A 19,953-nucleotide genomic window follows, 5' to 3' on the forward strand; every position below is an offset into this window, starting at 1 on the left:
CATGTCTACAGCTGTAAGATGTCCTGTTCATGATGTTTTGAGATAAAAACATCAATATTAATAACACTGGGTTACAAAAAAAAAAAAATGTTTTTTGCAAGTTGTCTAGGTTTTTTCAACTGAATTAGGACCATTTTGCACCGCTAAATCCAAAAATGACATCTGTTTTTCTTAATCAGGTCAGGTTTTTTTGCTAATTTGATTTGGAAAAATTTGATCTTCTCACAAAATATAATAATTAATACCAAAAATAAGATTGGTAAGCACATTTTATGAAACTTGTGACTTGATTCCTGTTAGGTACAATGGTGTATTCACTGCAGATGTAGCAGAATACGTCAGGCTTATTTTTGCAACATCTTCTAGTTGAAGCCATTTCATTACCTTTAATATTAAAAAAAACATGAATCATAAATTGGCAAAAGTAAAATCTTCAGAACTCGTTTATTGCAAGAAATAGGAAAGAATTTTGTATATGATGTGAAAATGCCCATAAATGTAAGCAAAAATGTTCAAAAGCCAATATGTAGCATAGTTCAGAAAGTTGACCTGACTGAGCAAAATTAATGTGATTTTTAGATTCAGCACACCAAAATTATCCGAAATCAGCTCAAAAAACGTCAACAATAAATTTGTTGTTGACCAGTGTTATGATAAACCTGTCATTCTATGTATTCCAGGACATCCTTTCTGTGGTCAAATACTGCCCTCTTGTGGCCACTGAAGGGTTAAAACTGCACAATAAAGTCGAATACTGCGAACACTTTTTAATATTTCTGAAAACTTTGCAGAGATACACTTGAAAATACAGTGATAAAAGTGTTGGATTTTAGTTTTGGAGGACTGTTCCTGATCACCACTGGATCACACACAGATCCTCATGACTGAACACGTGATCATGTGAATAAACAGGCGATTATGAGCCTTCCTGACACAGCTCACTGATGGATGCCAAAGCCCTGGACCCGAACACGTGTGACGCCACGCTGGGCGGAATTTACGCACCGGTGCGCACCGCGCCCCGGCCGACCCAGACCCAGACCTAGACCTACACCAGCACCAAGTCCGAATCTAGCATCAGTTGGACTAGAAGCAGGTGTGTTCCGTCCACATCCAGCAGGTTCAGATGTTCATTTTGGCTTAAATGGAGCCGAAAGTCTGTGCGTAAAGCGTGTTTTCCTGTGCGTAAAGCGTGTTTTCCTGTGCGTCAAGCGTGTTTTCCTGTGCGTCTTCGTCTCCTCCATGAACCATGTCTGAGGGAACCAGTCCAGAGGAACCCCAGGAGGTGAACCCTGAAGGTGAAGAGCATCCAGATGAAGACTCACTGGGCTTTGGACAGGATCTGGAGTTGAATCAGTTCGACGGTTTGCCTTTTTCCTCGCGTTACTACAAACTTCTGAAACAGAGGAAGGGTCTGTCCGTGTGGAAGGTGAGGGGGGAGTTTGAAGAAGCTCTGGTCCACAACCAGCTGGTCCTGGTGTCTGGAACAGCCAAGACTGGGAGGAGCACACAGGTAGGACCATGGAGGAGGCCTGCTGGTGGTGGTTTAGACTCTCAACTGTTTTGTCCTGCTTAACCCTTTACTGGGCAAGTGACTATTTTTGGTCATTTCCACATACATTGCAAGTGGTAATGCTATTAATGTAAGGAATGATGTTCAAACCCAGATAGCAAAATCATTATGGTTTAAATCTGGCCCAAAACTGGCATGCCATTTTGGCAAAGTTCTGGGCGGATGTATGGCCAGGGCCACCTTAACCTAATGGTAGGCCCCGGGGCTGAGGGAGGTGTTGTAGGCCCCCCCCCCCCCGTCCCATCCTTCAAAATTATTGAGCCTCATTATGAAATACAGGGGTTGGACAAAATAATGGAAACACCTTAAAAAATCAACAAAATATAATTTAATATGGTGTAGGTCCGCCTTTTGCGGCAATTACAGCCTCAGTTCTCCGAGGTATTGATTCATACAACTTGTGAATTGTTTCCAAAGGAATTTTAAGCCATTCTTCAGTTAGAATACCCTCCAACTCTTTTAGAGACGATGGCGGTGGAAATCGACGTCTTACTTGAATCTCTAAAACTGACCATAAATGCTCAATAATGTTGAGGTCTGGGGACTGTGCCGGCCATACGAGATGTTCAACTTCATTAGAATGTTCCTCATGCCATTCTTTAACAATTCTAGCTGTATGGATTGGGGCATTATCATCTTGAGGTGAAGGTGTTTCCATTATTTTGTCCAACCCATGTATACAGGGTGGGGAAGCAAAATTTACAATATTTTCAGGCAGGGATTGAAAGACAGTATATGACCAGTTAGTTTATTGAAAGTCATGAGAATTTATTTGCCACAAGAAAATGTCCATAATAGAAAATGTTTTTATTCTATGTGTCCTCCTTCTTTCTCAATAACTGCCTTCACACGCTTCCTGAAACTTGCGCAAGTGTTCCTCAAATATTCGGGTGACAACTTCTCCCATTCTTCTTTAATAGTATCTTCCAGACTTTCTGGTAATAGTTTTGCTCATAGTCATTCTCTTCTTTCCATTATAAACAGTCTTTATGGACACTCCAACTATTTTTGAAATCTCCTTTGGTGTGACGAGTGCATTCAGCAAATCACACACTCTTTGACGTTTGCTTTCCTGATTACTCATATGGGCCAAAGTTTCTGAAAAGGTATGGATAATAGTGTTAGGTATGATTATGACATCAATATATGTTTGGTTTCAAAACAATTGACATAGTGCCTGCTGAGAAAAAACAACTAAATGTTCATTGTAAATTTTGCTTCCCCACCCTGTAATATCTTAGTAATCTACAACAGCGAGTAGATTGTAACCACGATGGATGGAAGTTTGACTTCATGATAAAAAGGATTTAAAAAAAATGATCAACAACCATCAACTGTCGGGAAAAACATTTATTTAACAGCAGCAACAGATCCAACTATAAATGCTGAGAACCCATGCACCTGCACATAGGCGTAAACTCAACCGCATGCTCTTTAACAATTCTGACTCTCGATCATGCTTTTCTCGTGCCACTTTCTTTTGTGGGCACCGCTCTCAAGTTTCTTCTTCCCCGACATTTTGTAATTGAACGTGACCTCTTGACACATGGGGGCGGGGCTGGGCTTACCGACTGGGATCAAGAAGCAGCTTCAGACGTGTGTACAGTATGTATAAAAAGACTGACAGGAAAACTGACAAATTACACATTGATGCTAGTTCATATGCTTATTGAGTCCGTAAAATGATAGGCCCCTTAAGTCAGTAGGCCCCTGGGCTTCAGCCCCAGTTAGCCCGTGCATTAAGGCGGCCTTGTGTATGGCCCAAAATAGGTAAGCCTAAATCAAACCAGAGGGAAGCCAAAATTTACCCCAAACTAATTGCGGACTTCCAAAATATAGCCATAATTGTCCCAGAAAAGCCCCAAATCCCCATAATCCAGCCAAAAAGTGTCCCCCAGGGGTCAGTGTTGGGACCTAAACGGTTTCTAATGTATATTAATGATATATGTAAAGTGTCTGAACAAATGAAATTTATATTATATGCTGATGACACAAATATTCTAGGAACCGGTGAGGATTTACAGCAACTTTTGGACATAATCACTTCTGAGCTAAATAAAACAAAATTATGGTTTGACAAAAATAAGTTGTCAATAAACCCGTGTAAAAGAAAATTCATGATTTTTGGCAAATGTAAAACAAGTAATGAGATAAAGGTACAAATAGAGGGTGTAGCAGTGGCGGCTGCTCGTCTTTCAGACAAGGGAAGCTCATTGTCGGCTTACATCAAGAAAACCAAAAAAAAAAAGTCAAGTTATTTAAACATACATTCGGCCCTCCGTTCCTTTTTAAGAAAATGCTCAGTGCCCTTATCGTACTAAGTGGGCGTCTTTTCCAGGGACTGGACCAGTGTCCTCTCTGCTTAGATTGCTTTGGCCCAGTGTGTTGTGGGTGTCAGACTTCAGCCTTTTTAAACTACAGATGCTCCTTTCACTGCGACCTAGCCGACAGTTTGATTGATTTAACTATCTACAAAACGATATTAAACTTGAACAAGAAATGATTAAATTATGGAACTGAAACAAGAAAACAGTGAAATTATGTTAAATTGAAACAAGGAAGTACAATGAGTGTGTTTTATTTACAGTGCAAGAAATGAACGAGTAATTTCGTAGTGGTTTCTCTGATTTCACAGCAGAATGTGTGACGGTATTAAACTGAACTGTGTCAGTGAAGGAGGAGATCTGAACATAGCTGTCAATCAAACGAGATTCAGCCTTTCGACCGATCCTCCAATCAGCACGTGGGATTCTGGCGTCCAGCCCGGCCAAGCTCCACCCACAGCTCCATTCACCCCCAGAGACGCCCGGCGTCCGGGGGCGGGACAACATGGTGGCATTTATCCAATTACCGTCCAGTTTTGAGGCAATGAAAAAAACAGTTCCACTCAGTCCCATTGAAGTGCATGGACGCTGAGAGTCTACGGACAAATGCACTGAGCAGAGATGGAATGAGAAAACAGAGACACGGGAATGGAGGAGAAGTGAACAACATGGAGTCTGTTGGTTTGTGATAAAACTGATTCTGAACGAACTCGTCTGTGAGATGAACGTGTTCTAACACATTTGTAGTCAATAAAATGTCAACACAACCGAACATATTTAACCATTTAATTTTCGTAATTTTAGGGGAAGCCGAGTTTCCCTTGCAGTCTATGAGAAATCGCCACAGGGGTGTAGACATAGAAAGGGTGAATCGAAACAAGTTTCTTGGAGTGATAATTGACAATAAAATTTGCTGGAAACCTCACATAAAATATCTACAAAACAAACTATCCAGAAGCATCTCAGTCCTGGCCAGAGCAAAGGGGATATTAGATCAGAAATCACTTCAGATTCTGTATAATTCATTGATCTTAGCTTATTTAAGTTACTGTTCGGAGGTATGGGGAAACACAGGGTGACTCAAAAAAACGGGAACTTTTTAACAATCCAATAAAACCAAGAGTGATGGAAGAAAAATATTTTATTCATAGTAATTGAAACCTTAAAACATGCCATTTAAGAAACGATGGAATTTTCATATTTTAAAAATTAAAACGGGAATTTTTGAACGCCATGGGCTCCGTAAGACAGACTCGTGTACAACATCAATGTTCTGTGGAGAACGAGCACTTCTTGGTCGTCCTGTTGGTTTCTTCTTTAGGGCAGATCCAGTCTTTTCAAAGTTATTAATCCAACATTTTAACACGTGTTTTGATGGAACAGCACCATGACGTCCTGAGTTGTAAAAACGTCAGAACTCCCTCTGCGCAGCTGTCAAACTATCACCGTTTTTATAAAACATTTTTTATGGCTAACGCACGCTGTTGCCCGTTCCACTGATCCATGTTTACTAAAATGGGGGTGGGTTTACTTGCTCAAGGTCACTGTCTCGCAGTGCTGCCACTTGCTCATGTCTGCCAATACGCACTTCAAAAATTCCTGTTTCTTTGTGTCACCCTGTACATATACAAGTTCATCACATAGAATTTTTATATTGCAAAAAAGAGCAATAAGAATCGTTCACAATGTTGGTTTTGCGGGAACACACAAACCCACTATTTTTACTAAAACTTTAAAACTCATTGACCTTGTGGAATTCAAAACTATTCAAATAATATATAAAGCAAAGAACAATTTACTAGCGGGCAATATTCAAGAAATGTTTTGTGAAAGAGAGGGAGGCTATGATTTATGGGGAAAATTACATTTAAAGATTCATTAATATTAAAAACATTGAAAAGTTTCTCTATCACCATTTGTGGAGTAAAACTGTGGAACAAATTGTGGGTGGAGATAAAACAAATATCAAATATAATTCAGTTTAAAAAAAGATTAAGAATTGATTCTTGAGAGGTACAGTATTAAATAATGACAATGAGGCCTGTTTGTTTATGTATGATGTACTGATAAATGTGCTGGAATTATTGAAGAGAATGTTTGATGTGTTGAGTCTGTTTGTATGACTGTACTGACACGAATATACTGTTGGGGATAATTCGGTTACTGCATTATGGATTGTTGTGGTTCGATGCTAAAATTAGAGAAATAGTACAGGCTGATTGTTGTATAAAGTTAATGATAAAGGTGTAAAAGCACTGAGGGGTAGGATTAAATAAGTTTCTACTTCTTCCTACTCCTTTTCGACCGTGCAAAATTCAGACTTGTATGTGCTTGAAGATAGATTCTGTCCATTTAAATGTTATTTTGTTTATGTCTTCATTTGCTTTGTTTTGTCTTGTTTTCTTTGCATGTTCGAAATAAAATAAAAAAAGAAAAAGAAAAGAAAGTAGCCAAAACTGACCCATAAAATTGATAAATTTCATTGCACTGGATGATCAACCTCTCTCTGTTGTTGATAACATTGGCTTTCGTAGCCTGATAGAACACCTTTAGCCAAGGTATTTGATCCCCGGTAGAAAATACCGAACAGACACTGCTTTACCAACACTATACAAAAGAGTGTCATCGCAGCTAATGGCGCAGTTAAACGATGTTAAAGCTAAGAGTTTTACTACTGACATATGGGCCTCTGAAGTTAGCCCGATTCACTTTAATTGAAAGGTAATGCATTTTTTTTTATACTTACATTTTTACCTCCGCCAAGGAGGTTATGTTTTTGCCAGGGTTTGTTTGTTTGTTTGTTTGTTTGTCTGTCCGTTAGTGTGCAACATAACTCAAAAAGTTATGGACAGATTTTGATGAAATTTTCAGGGTTTGTTGGAAATGGGATAAGGAAGAAATGATTAACTTTTGGGGGTGATCTGGAGGAAATCCTGGATTCTGGATCACTTTGAAATTTTCGTTAACATTGTGGTAAATGGGGCCAAAATTTTCGTTTCCCAATATATCGCTTAATTATTGACCAAAACTCATGAAATTGAACTCAGGAATTGACAATGGGGTCCTCTATCACATTTCAAAGGCTGATCCGGATCTGATCCAGAAGGCGGATTTTATCTCAATTCATATAAAAAATGGGGGTGCCCTTACTTTTTGGCCTACTGTGCCTTTAATATTAAAGGTAGAAATTTCTGACAAGCGCCATCGTGTAGCTCAGTCAGTTCTGCATCGGGAGTATGCCACCGGATTTCATGTAGCTTTAATACTTAAGGAGCTAGATCCAGAAGAAAACCGCCATTATGAGAAATGTGATTTTCGTGAATAACTGCTGAACTAATAAGGATATAATTATGAATCCAGTTGCTAATGGTATGTTTTCATGGTCAAGGAATCTTAAAATATAGGTCAAATAAATATGGGACTAATATTTATGGTGGAAATCACTATATGGGGGAATTGTGCAAATCTCATGCAATTTGACTCAGAGATTTACAATGGGATGTTCTATCAAATGGCAAAGACTGATCCGGATCTTTCAAAAAGTTATGGACAGATTTGGATGAAAATTTCAGGAAATATTGATACTGGCACAAGGAACAAATGATTACATTTTGGTGGTGATCGGGGGGGGGGGCACTAATCTGCCTTGGCGGAGGTCTGCGCTCTCAGAGTGCTTTTCTAGTTTGCTATGTAGTCTACTTAAGTATCGGGTATCGGGAAAGTATCAGGAAATAACCAAATTAATATATCGGATCGGATCGAAATTGAAAAAACATAGATCGGAGCATCCCTAATTGTAAGCTTTCCATGTGTATGTTCACACCACGTCAAATACCACGTACTCAGGGTTAGGGTTATGTGAACCGGAGATCTTGGCATAAATTGACACTCAGTCACATGGCGTTGAATAACACGTGAAAGGACGAAAATTCGTACATATAGCACGCCAAATGCCATTAGAACTGGAATGACATACAACATGATTTCATAGTATCAGTCTCTTTTGGAAAGTACACTGAACAAAAATATAAATGCAACACTTTTGTTTTTGCTCCCATTTTTCATGAGCTGAACTCAAAGATCTAAAACAGGGCTGTCAAACTCATTCTAGTTCAGGGGCCATTTTTAGCCCAATTTGATCTCAAGCGGGCCGGACCAGTAAAATAATGACTTAATAACCTATAAATAATGACATATCCAAGTTTTCATTTTTGTTTTAGTGCAAAAACTAGAAGCACTCGGAGAGCGCAGACCTCCGCCAAGGCTGATCAGTGGCCCCCCCCCGTGGGCCCCCCCACCTCCGATCACCACCAAAATTTAATCATTTCTTCCTTATCCCATTTCCAACAAACCCTGAAAATTTCATCCAAATCTGTCCATAACTTTTTGAGTTATGTTGCACACTAACGGACAGACAAACAAACCCTGGCAAAAACATAACCTCCTTGGCGGAGGTAAAAAAAAACCCCAAAAAACATTAAATTATGAAAATATTTACATTTTACAAAAAAAGATGTGAATAACCTGAAAAAACTGGAATTTCATTTGAAAAATTAGTGCAATTTCAACAATATTATGCCTCGACTTATTATTTATACATGTACATTACACACAGTGTTCCATAAACATTTGGTAACAGGCAGATTATTGTTAAAAGTTTGGAGTTTGGAACTAAAATTTGAACAGTTTCTACAATATTCCATCTCTTATTATTAACATAACTACAGGTCACAGTGGATCCATAAATGCACCAAGCATTTAGGAACAGGCAGAATATTGTTCAAATTGCACATTTCAGGTTGTTCATCATCATTTTTTCCACATAATTTTTCACAAAGAAATCTTGTCGTCATTAATTATGGGTTATTGTGTTGTTATTTTTACTGGAGATCGCATTGGTCTGTATGTGGAACATGAACCACAAGGATTTGGACAACCTGGACTGTTCAGGTTCATTTTTGCACTTTCATCCTGTGGGCCGGAATGGAACCTTTGGTGGGCCAGATTTGGCCCCTGGGCCACATGTTTGACACCTGTGATCTAAAACTTTTTCTGTACACACAAGGTTTATTTCTCTCAAATATTGTTCACAAATCTGTCTAAATCTGTGTTGGTGAACATTTCTCCTTTGCTGAGATAATCCATCCACCTCACAGGTGTGGCAGATCCAGATGCTGATTAGACAGCAGGATTATTGCACAGGTGGGCCTTAGGCTGGCCACAATAAAAGGCCACTCTAAAACATACACTTTTACTAGAAGAAGAAAAAGAACAAGAGGAACAAGAGCAAGGCAAACAAGAAGAAAAAGAACAAGAAGAAAAAGAAGAAGAACAAGGCGAACAAGAAGAAAAAGAAGAACAAGGAGAACAAGAAGAAAAAAGAACAAGGAGAACAAGAAGAAAAAAGAACAAGAAGAACAAAGAGAACAAGAAGAAAAAAGAACAAAGAACAAGAAGAAAAAAGGACAAGGAGAACAAGAAGAAAAAAGAACAAGAAGAACAAAGAGAACAAGAAGAAAAAGAACAAGAACAAAGAACAAGAAGAAAAAAGGACAAGGAGAACAAGAAGAAAAAAGAACAAGAAGAACAAAGAGAACAAGAAGAAAAAGAACAAAGAACAAGAACAAAAAAGGACAAGGAGAACAAGAAGAAAAAAGAACAAGAAGAACAAAGAACAAGAAAAAAAAGAACAAGGAGAACAAGAAGAAAAAAGAACAAGAAGAAAAAGAACAAGGAGAACAAGAAGAAAAAAGAACAAGAACAAAGAGAACAAGAAGAAAAAAGAACAAGGAGAACAAGAACAAGAAGAACAAAGAGAACAAGAAGAAAAAGGCCACTCTAAAATGTGCAGTTTTATCTCACAGCACAATGCCACAGGTGTCACAAGTTTTGAGGGAATGTGCACTGGTCATGCTGACTTCAGGAATCTCCACCAGAGCTTCTGCCTGTGAACTGAACGTTCATTTATCTACCATAAGCCAACTCCAAAGATGTTTCAGAGAATTCATGAAGAAGACTGCGTGAAGAAAATGGTGGTCACACCAAATACTGACTGGTTTTCTGACCCCCTGGACCAGCCAATACACCCTTGTTCTTTTTCTTCTTCTTCTTGTTTTTTCTTCTTTTTCTTGTTCCTGTTCTTGTTCTTCTAGTTCTTCCACCTTCTTCCTGTTCTTTTTCTTCTTGTTCTCCTTCTTCTTGTTCTCCTTGGTCTTCTTTTGTTCTTCTTGTTCTTTCTTCTTTTTCTTGTTCTTCTAGTTCTTCCTTCTTCCTGTTCTTTTTCTTCTTGTTCTTGTTCTCCTTGCTCTTGTTCTTCTTGTTCTTTTTTCTTCTTGTTCTCCTTGTTCTTGTTCTTTTTCTTCTTGTTCTCTTTGTTCTTCTTGTTCTTGTTCTCCTTGTTCTTCTTGTTCTTTTTTCTTCTTCTCTTTGTTCTTCTTGTTCTTTTTTCTTCTTGTTCTCCTTGTCCTTTTTTCTTCTTGTTCTCTTTGTTCTTGTTCTTTTTTCTTCTTGTTCTCCTTATTCTTGTTCTTTTTTCTTCTTGTTCTCCTTGTTCTTTTTCTTCTTGTTCTTTTTCTTCTTGTTCGCCTTGTTCTTCTTCTTTTTCTTCTTGTTCTTTTTCTTCTTGTTTGCCTTGTTTTCCTTGCTCTTGTTCTTCTTGTTCTTCTTCTAGTAAAAGTGTATATTTTAGAGTGGCCTTTTATTGTGGCCAGCCTAAGGCCCACCTGTGCAATAATCCTGTTGTCTAATCAGCATCTGGATCTGCCACACCTGTGAGGTGGATGGATTGTCTCATTATCTGAAAAATGGGAGCAAAAACTAAAGTGTTGCATTTATATTTTTGTTCAGTGTTTGTGACCCCTGAACTGGACTGGGTTCTTCTAAAACCACCTAAGTGCATGTTTCTGTGAACATATGTGAGCGTGCCCAGCTCAGCACATGCTGTTGTGTCAGTGTCGGTCTGTCTGAGCGTCGGTGCGTCCGTCTGCCTGACAATGGTCTGGGTGGGTGGGTGGGTGGGGGTTAGGGGACCTCCTGCCGCTAAGCCCTGATCCGCCGGAGCCGCTACATGCTGCCAAAGCAATTTTACATTATGAGCGATAATACCATAGGAGATCTGTTGTCAGTGTTTGTTCTGCCCTGCCCCCCCCCCCCCCCCCCCCAGTATCTGCCAACACCACCCTGAGTCATATGACCCAGTGGTAGAAAACTGACCAGAGCGTTGTTCTGCAGGTTCCTCAGTGGTGCGCAGAGTTCTGTCTGTCTGCTCAGTACCAACACGGCATGGTGGTGTGTACGCAGACCCACAGGCAGCAGGCCGTGGACCTGGCCTTAAGAGTGGCCGACGAGATGGACGTCAACATAGGCCACGAAGTGGGTTACACCATCCCCCTGGAGACCTGCTGCAGCTCCGACACTGTCCTCAGGTCTGTACTGGAAGTGGACAAACTGTCCTCAGGTCTGTACTGGAAGTGGACAAACTGTCCTCAGGTCTGTACTGGAAGTGGACAAACTGTCCTCAGGTCTGTACTGGAAGTGGACAAACTGTCCTCAGGTCTGTACTGGAAGTGGACAAACTGTCCTCAGGTCTGTACTGGAAGTGGACAAACTGTCCTCAGGTCTGTACTGGAAGTGGACAAACTGTCCTCAGGTCTGTACTGGAAGTGGATGAGTGGATGGACATGACAGTCCAGGAACCAGTTTAAATGGACATGAGAGTCCAGGAACCTGGAAGGTCCACTGTCAACTGGACCAGTGGAGCAGCACTGGAAACTCTATCTATCTATCTATCTATCTATCTATCTATCTATCTATCTATCTATCTATCTATCTATCTATCTATCTATCTATCTATCTATCTATCTATCTATCTATCTATCGTTCTATCGTTCTATCGTTCTATCTATCGTTCTATCTATCGTTCTATCTATCGTTCTATCGTTCTATCTATCGTTCTATCGTTCTATCTATCGATCTATCGTTCTATCGTTCTTTCTATCGTTCTATCGTTCTTTCTATCGTTCTATCTATCGTTCTATCGTTCTATCTATCTATCAGGTTCTTTCTTTCTTTTCTTTCTTTCAGGTTAGCTTTCTTTCTTTCTTTCTTTCTTTCAGGTTAGCTTTCTTTCTTTCTTTTCTTTCTTTAAGGTTAGCTTTCTTTCTTTCTTTTCTTTCTTAAGGTTAGCTTTCTTTCTTTCTGTCTTTCTTTAAGGTTAGCTTTCTTTCTTTCTGTCTTTCTTTCAGGTTAGATTTCTTTCTTTCTTTCTGTCTTTCTTTCAGGTTAGATTTCTTTCTTTCTTTCTGTCTTTCTTTCAGGTTAGATTTCTTTCTTTCTTTAAGGTTAGCTTTCTTTCTTTCTGTCTTTCTTTAGGGTTAGCTTTCTTTCTCTCTTTCTTTCAGGTTAGCTTTCTTTCTTTCTTTCTTTCTTTCTTTCAGGTTAGCTTTCTTTCTTTCTTTCTTTCAGGTTATTTCTTTCTGTCTTTCTTTCAGGTTAGATTTCTTTCTGTCTTTCTTTCAGGTTAGATTTCTTTCTTTCTTTCTTTCTTTCTTTCTTTCTTTCTTTCTTTCTTTCTTTCTTTCTTTCTTTCTTTCTTTCTTTCTTTCTTTCTTTCTTTCTTTCTTTCTTTCTTCATTCAACCCACCTACCATTTTACTTCAGTGTTCCCATTTTCTTAGTGTAACTTTTTTAAAATTACTAAAGATCTTCCTGCAAAAAGTGTTCACATGATTTATGTGATTTATGTGATGATTTATGATTATACTGAAACCCCCCCCCCAAACAAAAGAACTTCTACTGGCAAATATGATACAAATGGTTTTATTGATCTGTCTAGTCTTCCTATTTTCTTGTAGTTTATATTTTTCCAGGGGAATATTGCACTTTTTCTTCATTCTTTTTGTCTTTCAGCTTTAGTTACTGTTAAAATGAAGAGTTCACACAACAGAAAACAGATAAAGCTTTTAAAAAAACAACCTAGTGTTCAAATTCAGTCACAAGTTTCCATCGTTTTTAGCCTAAAACCAGTGTGTCTGGCTCATATTTCAGATGTGAATGAACTCTTATCATCGTCACCAAACAAGGATTTCTCTCTTTTTTTTTTTTTTTTTTTGTCACATGGTTTTACTTCAATAAATCACCCAGTATCTGACCAAGACTAGCCTTCCTTCTGCCATTTATCATGTGATGAGTCGTTAGATTTATCTGGTTTTTGTGTATAACATTACAATCTTTGTGTAGCTGAAGAAGAAAAACAATCTTTAAAATAGTAAAAAGCAGGAATTATGTATCTGTTGACTACGGTGTGATGTAAGTTTTGAGAACTGAGATGAAAACTCAATAGTTTTTGAGTCAACTGTACCCTCTATGTCCATGTGCCTCTGCTTTTATAAAATCTAAATATCTGACACAGTCTGATACGAAGACCCTCATTCAAAAGCATGGTCTTATCTAAGCTTTCTTATATAAGTCATGTGTGATGCAACAAATGTTCAGATCGCCCGAAAACTCTAAATGACTCAAATAAACCTGTTGAATGGAAGCTGGGCCAAAGGCTGTTCAAACTCCAGACCACTTCAAAGTCATAAAATAGAATTATTTACAGATGAAACACATTGTTAGTATCAGACCATCTGATTCAGAAGAACATCAGATGAAAAATGTCTATAAAAGTAATCTGATATCAGCCACGTCTGATCTACAGATATGGAACAAACTAAAGGAAATATACAACAGTGAAAAGGATTGAGTTTGGAGACGCTTCTCTGTTCTTCCACCTTCTTCCTGTTCTTTTTCTTCTGGTTCTTGTTCTTCTTGTACTCCTTGGTCGTTTTCTTTTTCTTGTTCTTTTTCTTCTTGTTCTAGTTTTTTCTTTTTCTTCTTGTTTTTTCTTTTTCTTTTTCTTGTTCTAGTTCTTCCTTCTTCCTGTTCTTTTTCTTCTTGTTCTTGTTGTTTTTCATCTTCTTCATCTTCTTTGTCTTCATCTTCTTTGTCTTTATCTTTTTCTTTGTCTTTATCTTTTTCTTTGTCGTCTTCTTCTTCGTCTTCTTTGTCTTCTTCTTCGTCTTTGTTTTCTTCACCTTCTTTGTCTTCTTCTTCGTCTTCTTCCTCTTCGTCTTCTTCTTCGTCTTCTTATTCGTCTTTGTCTTCTTCTTCTTCATCTTCTTCTTTGTCTTCTTCTTCGCCTTCTTAGTCTTCTTCGTCTTCTTCTTCGTCTTCTTCTTCGTCTTCTTCTTCATCTTCTTCGTCTTCTTCTCTTCGTCTTCTTCTTCTTCGTCTTCTTCTTCTTCTTCGTTTTCTTCATCTTCTTCTTCTCCCCTCCAGGTTACAGTATTTTTCTTACTTTCAATCTTGCTAATACTTGTCCCAGAAATACCTCTGATCTCATTAATTCTTCTGGTAGGCCTACTTCTCCTTTTCAGATTTGTGTTGATCACAGACAAAACTTTTTCTCTCCAACAGATGAATGTGAGGAACATCCTTCAGAACTGTTGAACACGTTGAAATGTACACGTTGAATATTAGATCAAAACAACACTGGAGGTCACTAATAAAATGACTTTAGCAGAAGGAACGATATCTATAAAATATGCCTCAGTGTCTCTCCAGAAGTTTTACTGACACAGAACCTACAGTTGTGACCTCAGTAGATGTTCAGTGTCTTCATCTTGTCCGTCCTTCGTCTCAGATACTGCACCGATGACATGCTGCTCAGAGAGATGATGTCCGACCCATTTCTGGAACATTACGGCGTCATCGTCATTGACCAGGCCCATGAGCGGACGGTGAGCACGGACCTCCTTCTGGGTCTCCTCAAGGACGTCCTTCTGCAGAGGCCGAAGCTCCGGGTGGTGGTCCTGGCCGCCCCCCCCTTCACCGATAAACTGCTGGGCCACTTCGGCGACGTCCCGCTCATCCGCCTGGAGGCCTCCTGTCCCGTCGAGGTCGTCCATAGCAACAGCGGCAGCAAAGACCACTTCTACTCAGCGCTCAGACTGGTGTTGGAGATCCACCGCACCAAAGAGGACGGAGATATGATTGTGTTTTTGGCATCAGCAGAGGTAACAAAGTTCACATTTATTTAGTTAGTTCTACATTTCAGTCGTTGAACCATTAACCCTTTCATGCCTAGTGTCACTACAGTGGACCTCTGTTCTGCAGCTGTTCTCTTGTATATTTGAGGGTTTGGTTGTTTTAGTTGCATTTCAGCCAACACAGTGCACCATCCCATACACTGCCACCTATTGGTCAGTCGTGGGAAGTGCATTATTTATTAGCTAACCAGCCGATCGACCATGAGCTATTGTGAAGTCGCTGTCTTTGTCGCCATCTTACTTTTTTGTCACTTTTTTTTCCTTTGTCTTCTTCGTCGCTGTTGCCATCACTGTCTTCGTTGCCATCTTTGTCGCCATCTTCATTACTGTCTTTTTTGTCACTTTTTTTTCATTGTTGTCTTCTTCATTGTTGTCTTTATTAACTATTGGCCAGATGTGGGAAATGTATTATTTATTAGCTAACAAGCTGACAGACTATTGTGAAGTCGCAGTCTACTTTACTGTCTTTTTTGTCACTTTTGTTTCGTTGTCTTCTCCGTCGCTGTTGCCATCGTCGTCTTCGTCGCCATCTTCGTTACTTTCTTTTTCGTCACTTTTTTTGTTTATTTTTGTCTTCTTCGTTGCCGTCTTCATCAGCTATTGGCCAGTTATGGGAAGTGTATTATTTATTAGCTAATGAGCCGATAGACCATGAGCCACTGTGAAGTCACCGTTTTTGTCACTGTTACATTACTGTCTTTTTTGTCACTTTTTTTTTTTTGTTGTTGTCGTCTTCATCGCTGTCTTCTTTACTGTCTTCTTTACTGTCTTCTTTACTGTCTTTTTCGTCACCATTTTTTTTGGCATTGTCTTCTTCGTTGCAATTTCTTCAAACATCTTCTCCAATGAACCTAATTTTTGAATTAATTTCAAATTTGATTTGTAAGTTCCTTGAGACAATCTGTACAAAGGCTGTTCACACTTTTCAGAATTTTCAACAAATTTTTTAAATATTACACATTTGCCTTTACTTATAATGGTCCATATTTTGATGGTTTATAACATGGAAATGGTGACAGATATAAATATAGTTACTACTGAGCACCGATAGGAAGTCATATTTGGACTTTTATTTGGGTCCATGACCTTTGACCCTCAATGACCTTGAAGGGTCAAACTAAAGGTCACTGATGTCTAGATTTCAACAATCTTCTTCTCTGAAACGACTGGTTGGATTCATTTCAAATGTCCTATGTGTCTTCCTTAGGACAATGTCTACAAACTTCATTCACAGTTTTGAATTTTTGACAAATTGTTGAAATATTAAAAAATTTGCCAAAAAGTTATGCTAAAAAGTATGACTTCTCAGCAGTTTTACTTTAATACAGTAACAACAATGACTATAATCTACTACTTCCATCCCTGATTTAGAACATTACATAGATACTCTTCTTCATTAGCAGTTTCTTCAAACATCTGCTCTGACTAAACTACTGGTCAGATTAATTTAAAATTGTCTACAAATTTTCTGTACAGTTTTAAGAAATTTTGATGTTGAATTTTTGAAATATTAAACATTTGCCTTTACTTCTCATGCTCAATATTTTGATGGTTTGTAACACAGACATGGTTACAGATATCAATATAGTTACTATTGAGCACTGATGGGAAGTCATATATGGACTTTCATTTGGGTTCATGACCTTGAGTGACCTTGAAGGGTCAAACTCAAGGTCACCAATGTCTGGAGTTCAAAAATCTTGAAGTTCTCATAATTCATGCATGAAAGGGTTAATCTTCAGTATTTTTTTGCTTTATCTTCAGGAGGTTGACTGTGCCCGGAGCATCCTCCAGAGGGAAGGCACCAGGCTGGGGGCAGAGCTGGGTCCGATGGTTCCTGTGGTTCTGAACCCGCCCCAGCGAGGGTTACTGCCCATCCTGATAGAGGAACCGGACGCCAGAATGTCCAGGAGGGTTTTCCTGTCGGCGCCACAAGGGGAGGACATGTGGTGGCCGGCAGAGTCCGTCAACTTCATCATTGACACAGGAGTCCAGAAGAAAATGGTACATGAGGATTTTTTTTGTCATATAAATCTTCTGATCGGTAAGAAATTAGAGGCTAGGATAAGACTTTATTTATCCCACTGTGGGGAAATTTCACAGTTACAGCAGCAAAAATACAGCGCAGAGAGAAAGACGGGTAGTAAAAAAAACACAAACGAGTGAAAAAATTAAAATGTAAAGAAAATAATAAGAAATTTGGCATTTATTTAAATATTTACATAAATATAGAATTAGGATTTAAAATGTAATATTATTTACATATTTACATCATCATCAACAACAATATAAAGAACAACCAATATAAAGGATCCTGGAACTTTTTATGCCTAAACATGCCTGTTTTTTTTTTTTGTTGTTGTTGTTTTTTTTTACAAGGGTTTGAAGTTAAAGTTTCTTTCAAACATAAGTAGAAACAAAATTCAAAGGTAAGGCAAAGAACACAAAGTTGAACTACTTCATTGTGGCTCCTCAAGGTGTTAAGTCCAAAATGGAGCAGGAAAAAGCTGAGTTTATACTGTCGTACCCCACATTTATATAACTAACATATACGATCCATAAAAAAAGAAGAGGTCAGCACCAAGTCACTGAAAAAGAACATAAGTTATAACAAACCATAGAAAACATAAGAGCACAAAACAGTCCAGCTGGATTTCCTTCTTCAAACCCTTCCATTACCATCCAGGGTTAAACTGCTGTTCCTCATCCTTATATTTCTGTAAAAATTGTATTTTATATATTCCTTTAAACTGATTTCTTTGTTATATATTACACTGGGTTACAAAAAAATGTTTTTTGCAAGTTGTCTCGGTTTTTTCAACTGAATTCGGACCATTTTGCACCGCTAAATCCAAAAATGACATCTGTTTTTCTTAATCAGGTCAGGTTTTTTTGCTAATTTGATTTGGAAAAAATTTGATCTTCTCACAAAATATAATAATTAATACCAAAATAAGATTGGTAAGCACACTTTATGAAACTTGTGACTTGATTCCTGTTAGGTACAATGGTGTATTCACCGCAGATGTAGCAGAATACGTCAGGCTTATTTTTGCAAGATCTTCTAGTCGAAGCCATTTCATTCACCTGTAATATTAAAAAAAACATGAATCATAAATTGGCAAAAGTAAAATCTTCAGAACTCGTTTATTGCAAGAAATATGAAAGAATTTTGTATCATATGATGTGAAAATGCCCATAAATGTAAGCAAAAATGTTAAAAAGCCAATATGTAGCATAGTTCAGAAAGTTGACCTGATTGAGCAAAATGAATGTGATTTTTGGATTCAGCACACCAAAATTATCCTAAAGCAGCTCAAAAAACTTAAACAATGAATTTGTTATTGACCAGTGTTATTATTATATTTTTTAAAAATCAAAATAAAATAAATAAATTGATTTCTGCTTTTACTTCGCTTTATTTCATCTGTTACTGTTCCATAATTTAACACATTCTTTTTTCCAGTTGTTCTGACACAATGCATTTTTAAATTCACTTTCCCTCTTAGATTATATCCTCCTTCTCTCTCTGAAAACAATTTCTGTATTTTTTTTTTTTTTTTTTTTTGGAAGAATGTTATGTCTTGCTTTAAATATTTGCTATGCTGTTTTAAACTGAATCAAATCTAGAAATTTTAGAGTTTGTAATCCTAGAAAAAGTTCAGGTTTAAAGGTTTTAATACCTTTTTAATCAACATGGGGTTTTTTTGGTTGTTTTTTACGGAAAATATATACCAGATGAATTGTATATTCAAGTGTAAGACTATGAAAGTACAAGAAAAAAACACTTGAGGTTTTGTGTGAATTCTCAGTTAAATAAATAAATAAATAAATATTGTGGTGGACTCATTGATTCTCAGATAATGTGGGACTTTAAATTACCTTTTTCCTGAATTAAATGATCCCTGACATGTAAGTGTTAGAACACATTAGGAAAATAAAGTAAATACAGGAGATTCAACAGCCTTAAAATCATTCTTGAGGTTTAATTTGTCCCCGTCTGTACCTTAAATGGGAAATGTGCCTGTTTTCATTTGCCTTCCATTCGTAGGTGTACAATCCCAGGATCAGAGCCAACTCTGAGACGCTTCAGCCAATCAGCCGGTGTCAGGCGGACGTCCGCAGGCAGCTGTCCGCTCCGACAGGTCCGTCTGAGCGTCCGTCACCTGGACGACGCTTCACCTATTCAACCAAAGGTCACAGTCAGTGTTTGTGTTTTAACTTTGTGGTGATTGTGTTCTTTTTTCCTTCCATCAGGTAAATGTTTCTGTCTGTATCCAGAGGAACCTCGTCTTCCTGCAGAGACGTCCTCTCAGATCCTGGAGTCCAACATCACACCTACTGTCCTGTTTCTAAAAAGGATGGAGATCGCCGGCCTCGGACAGTGTGATTTCATCGACAGACCAGGTTAGACTGAGTCAACTGTGGTCAAAGAAGTATTCAGACACAAAATTAAAAAAAAGAAGTATTCAGACACAAAAAAAAAGAAGTATTCAGACACAAAATAAAAAAAAGAAGTATTCAGACACAAAATAAAAAAAGAAGTATTCAGACACACAAAAAAGAAGTATTCAGACACAAAATAAAAAAAAGAAGTATTCAGACACAAAAAAAAGAAGTATTCAGACACAAAATAAAAAAAAAGAAGTATTCAGACACAAAATAAAAAAAAAGAAGTATTCAGACACAAAAAAAAAGAAGTATTCAGACACAAAATAAAAAAAGAAGTATTCAGACACACAAAAAAGAAGTATTCAGACACAAATAAAAAAAAAGAAGTATTCAGACACAAATAAAAAAAGAAGTATTCAGACACACAAAAAAAGTAAGTATTCAGACACACATAAAAAAAGAAGTATTCAGACACACAAAAAAAGAAGTATTCAGACACACAAAAAAAGAAGTATTCAGACACCACAAAAAAAGAAGTATTCAGACACACAAAAAAAAGAAGTATTCAGACACA

At 37.9% G+C, this 19,953-nt stretch overlaps 1 protein-coding gene across 3 annotated transcripts in view; it reads left to right on the forward strand.

Moving 5' to 3' along the window:
- Nucleotides 1-942: 942 nt before the first annotated feature.
- LOC115410706 (putative pre-mRNA-splicing factor ATP-dependent RNA helicase DHX32) overlaps nt 943-19,953 on the forward strand; it is a 29,906-nt gene continuing 10,895 nt past the window's right edge. Inside the window, exons 1-7 of one of the 3 annotated variants that reach the window (XM_030122469.1) lie at nt 943-1,180; nt 1,225-1,513; nt 11,128-11,321; nt 14,582-14,954; nt 16,752-16,991; nt 19,039-19,132; nt 19,245-19,394. In XM_030122469.1, the coding sequence (XP_029978329.1) occupies nt 1,250-1,513; nt 11,128-11,321; nt 14,582-14,954; nt 16,752-16,991; nt 19,039-19,132; nt 19,245-19,394 (1,315 nt within the window). In that variant the 5' untranslated portion in view covers nt 943-1,180; nt 1,225-1,249. Of the gene's footprint in view, nt 1,181-1,206; nt 1,514-11,127; nt 11,322-14,581; nt 14,955-16,751; nt 16,992-19,038; nt 19,133-19,244; nt 19,395-19,953 lie in introns of those variants that run through there. The other 2 variants (XM_030122470.1, XM_030122468.1) reach the window with 2 other exon arrangements.

Source organism: Sphaeramia orbicularis, chromosome 19 (assembly GCF_902148855.1).
Source record: "Sphaeramia orbicularis chromosome 19, fSphaOr1.1, whole genome shotgun sequence".
Taxonomy (NCBI): domain Eukaryota; kingdom Metazoa; phylum Chordata; class Actinopteri; order Kurtiformes; family Apogonidae; genus Sphaeramia; species Sphaeramia orbicularis.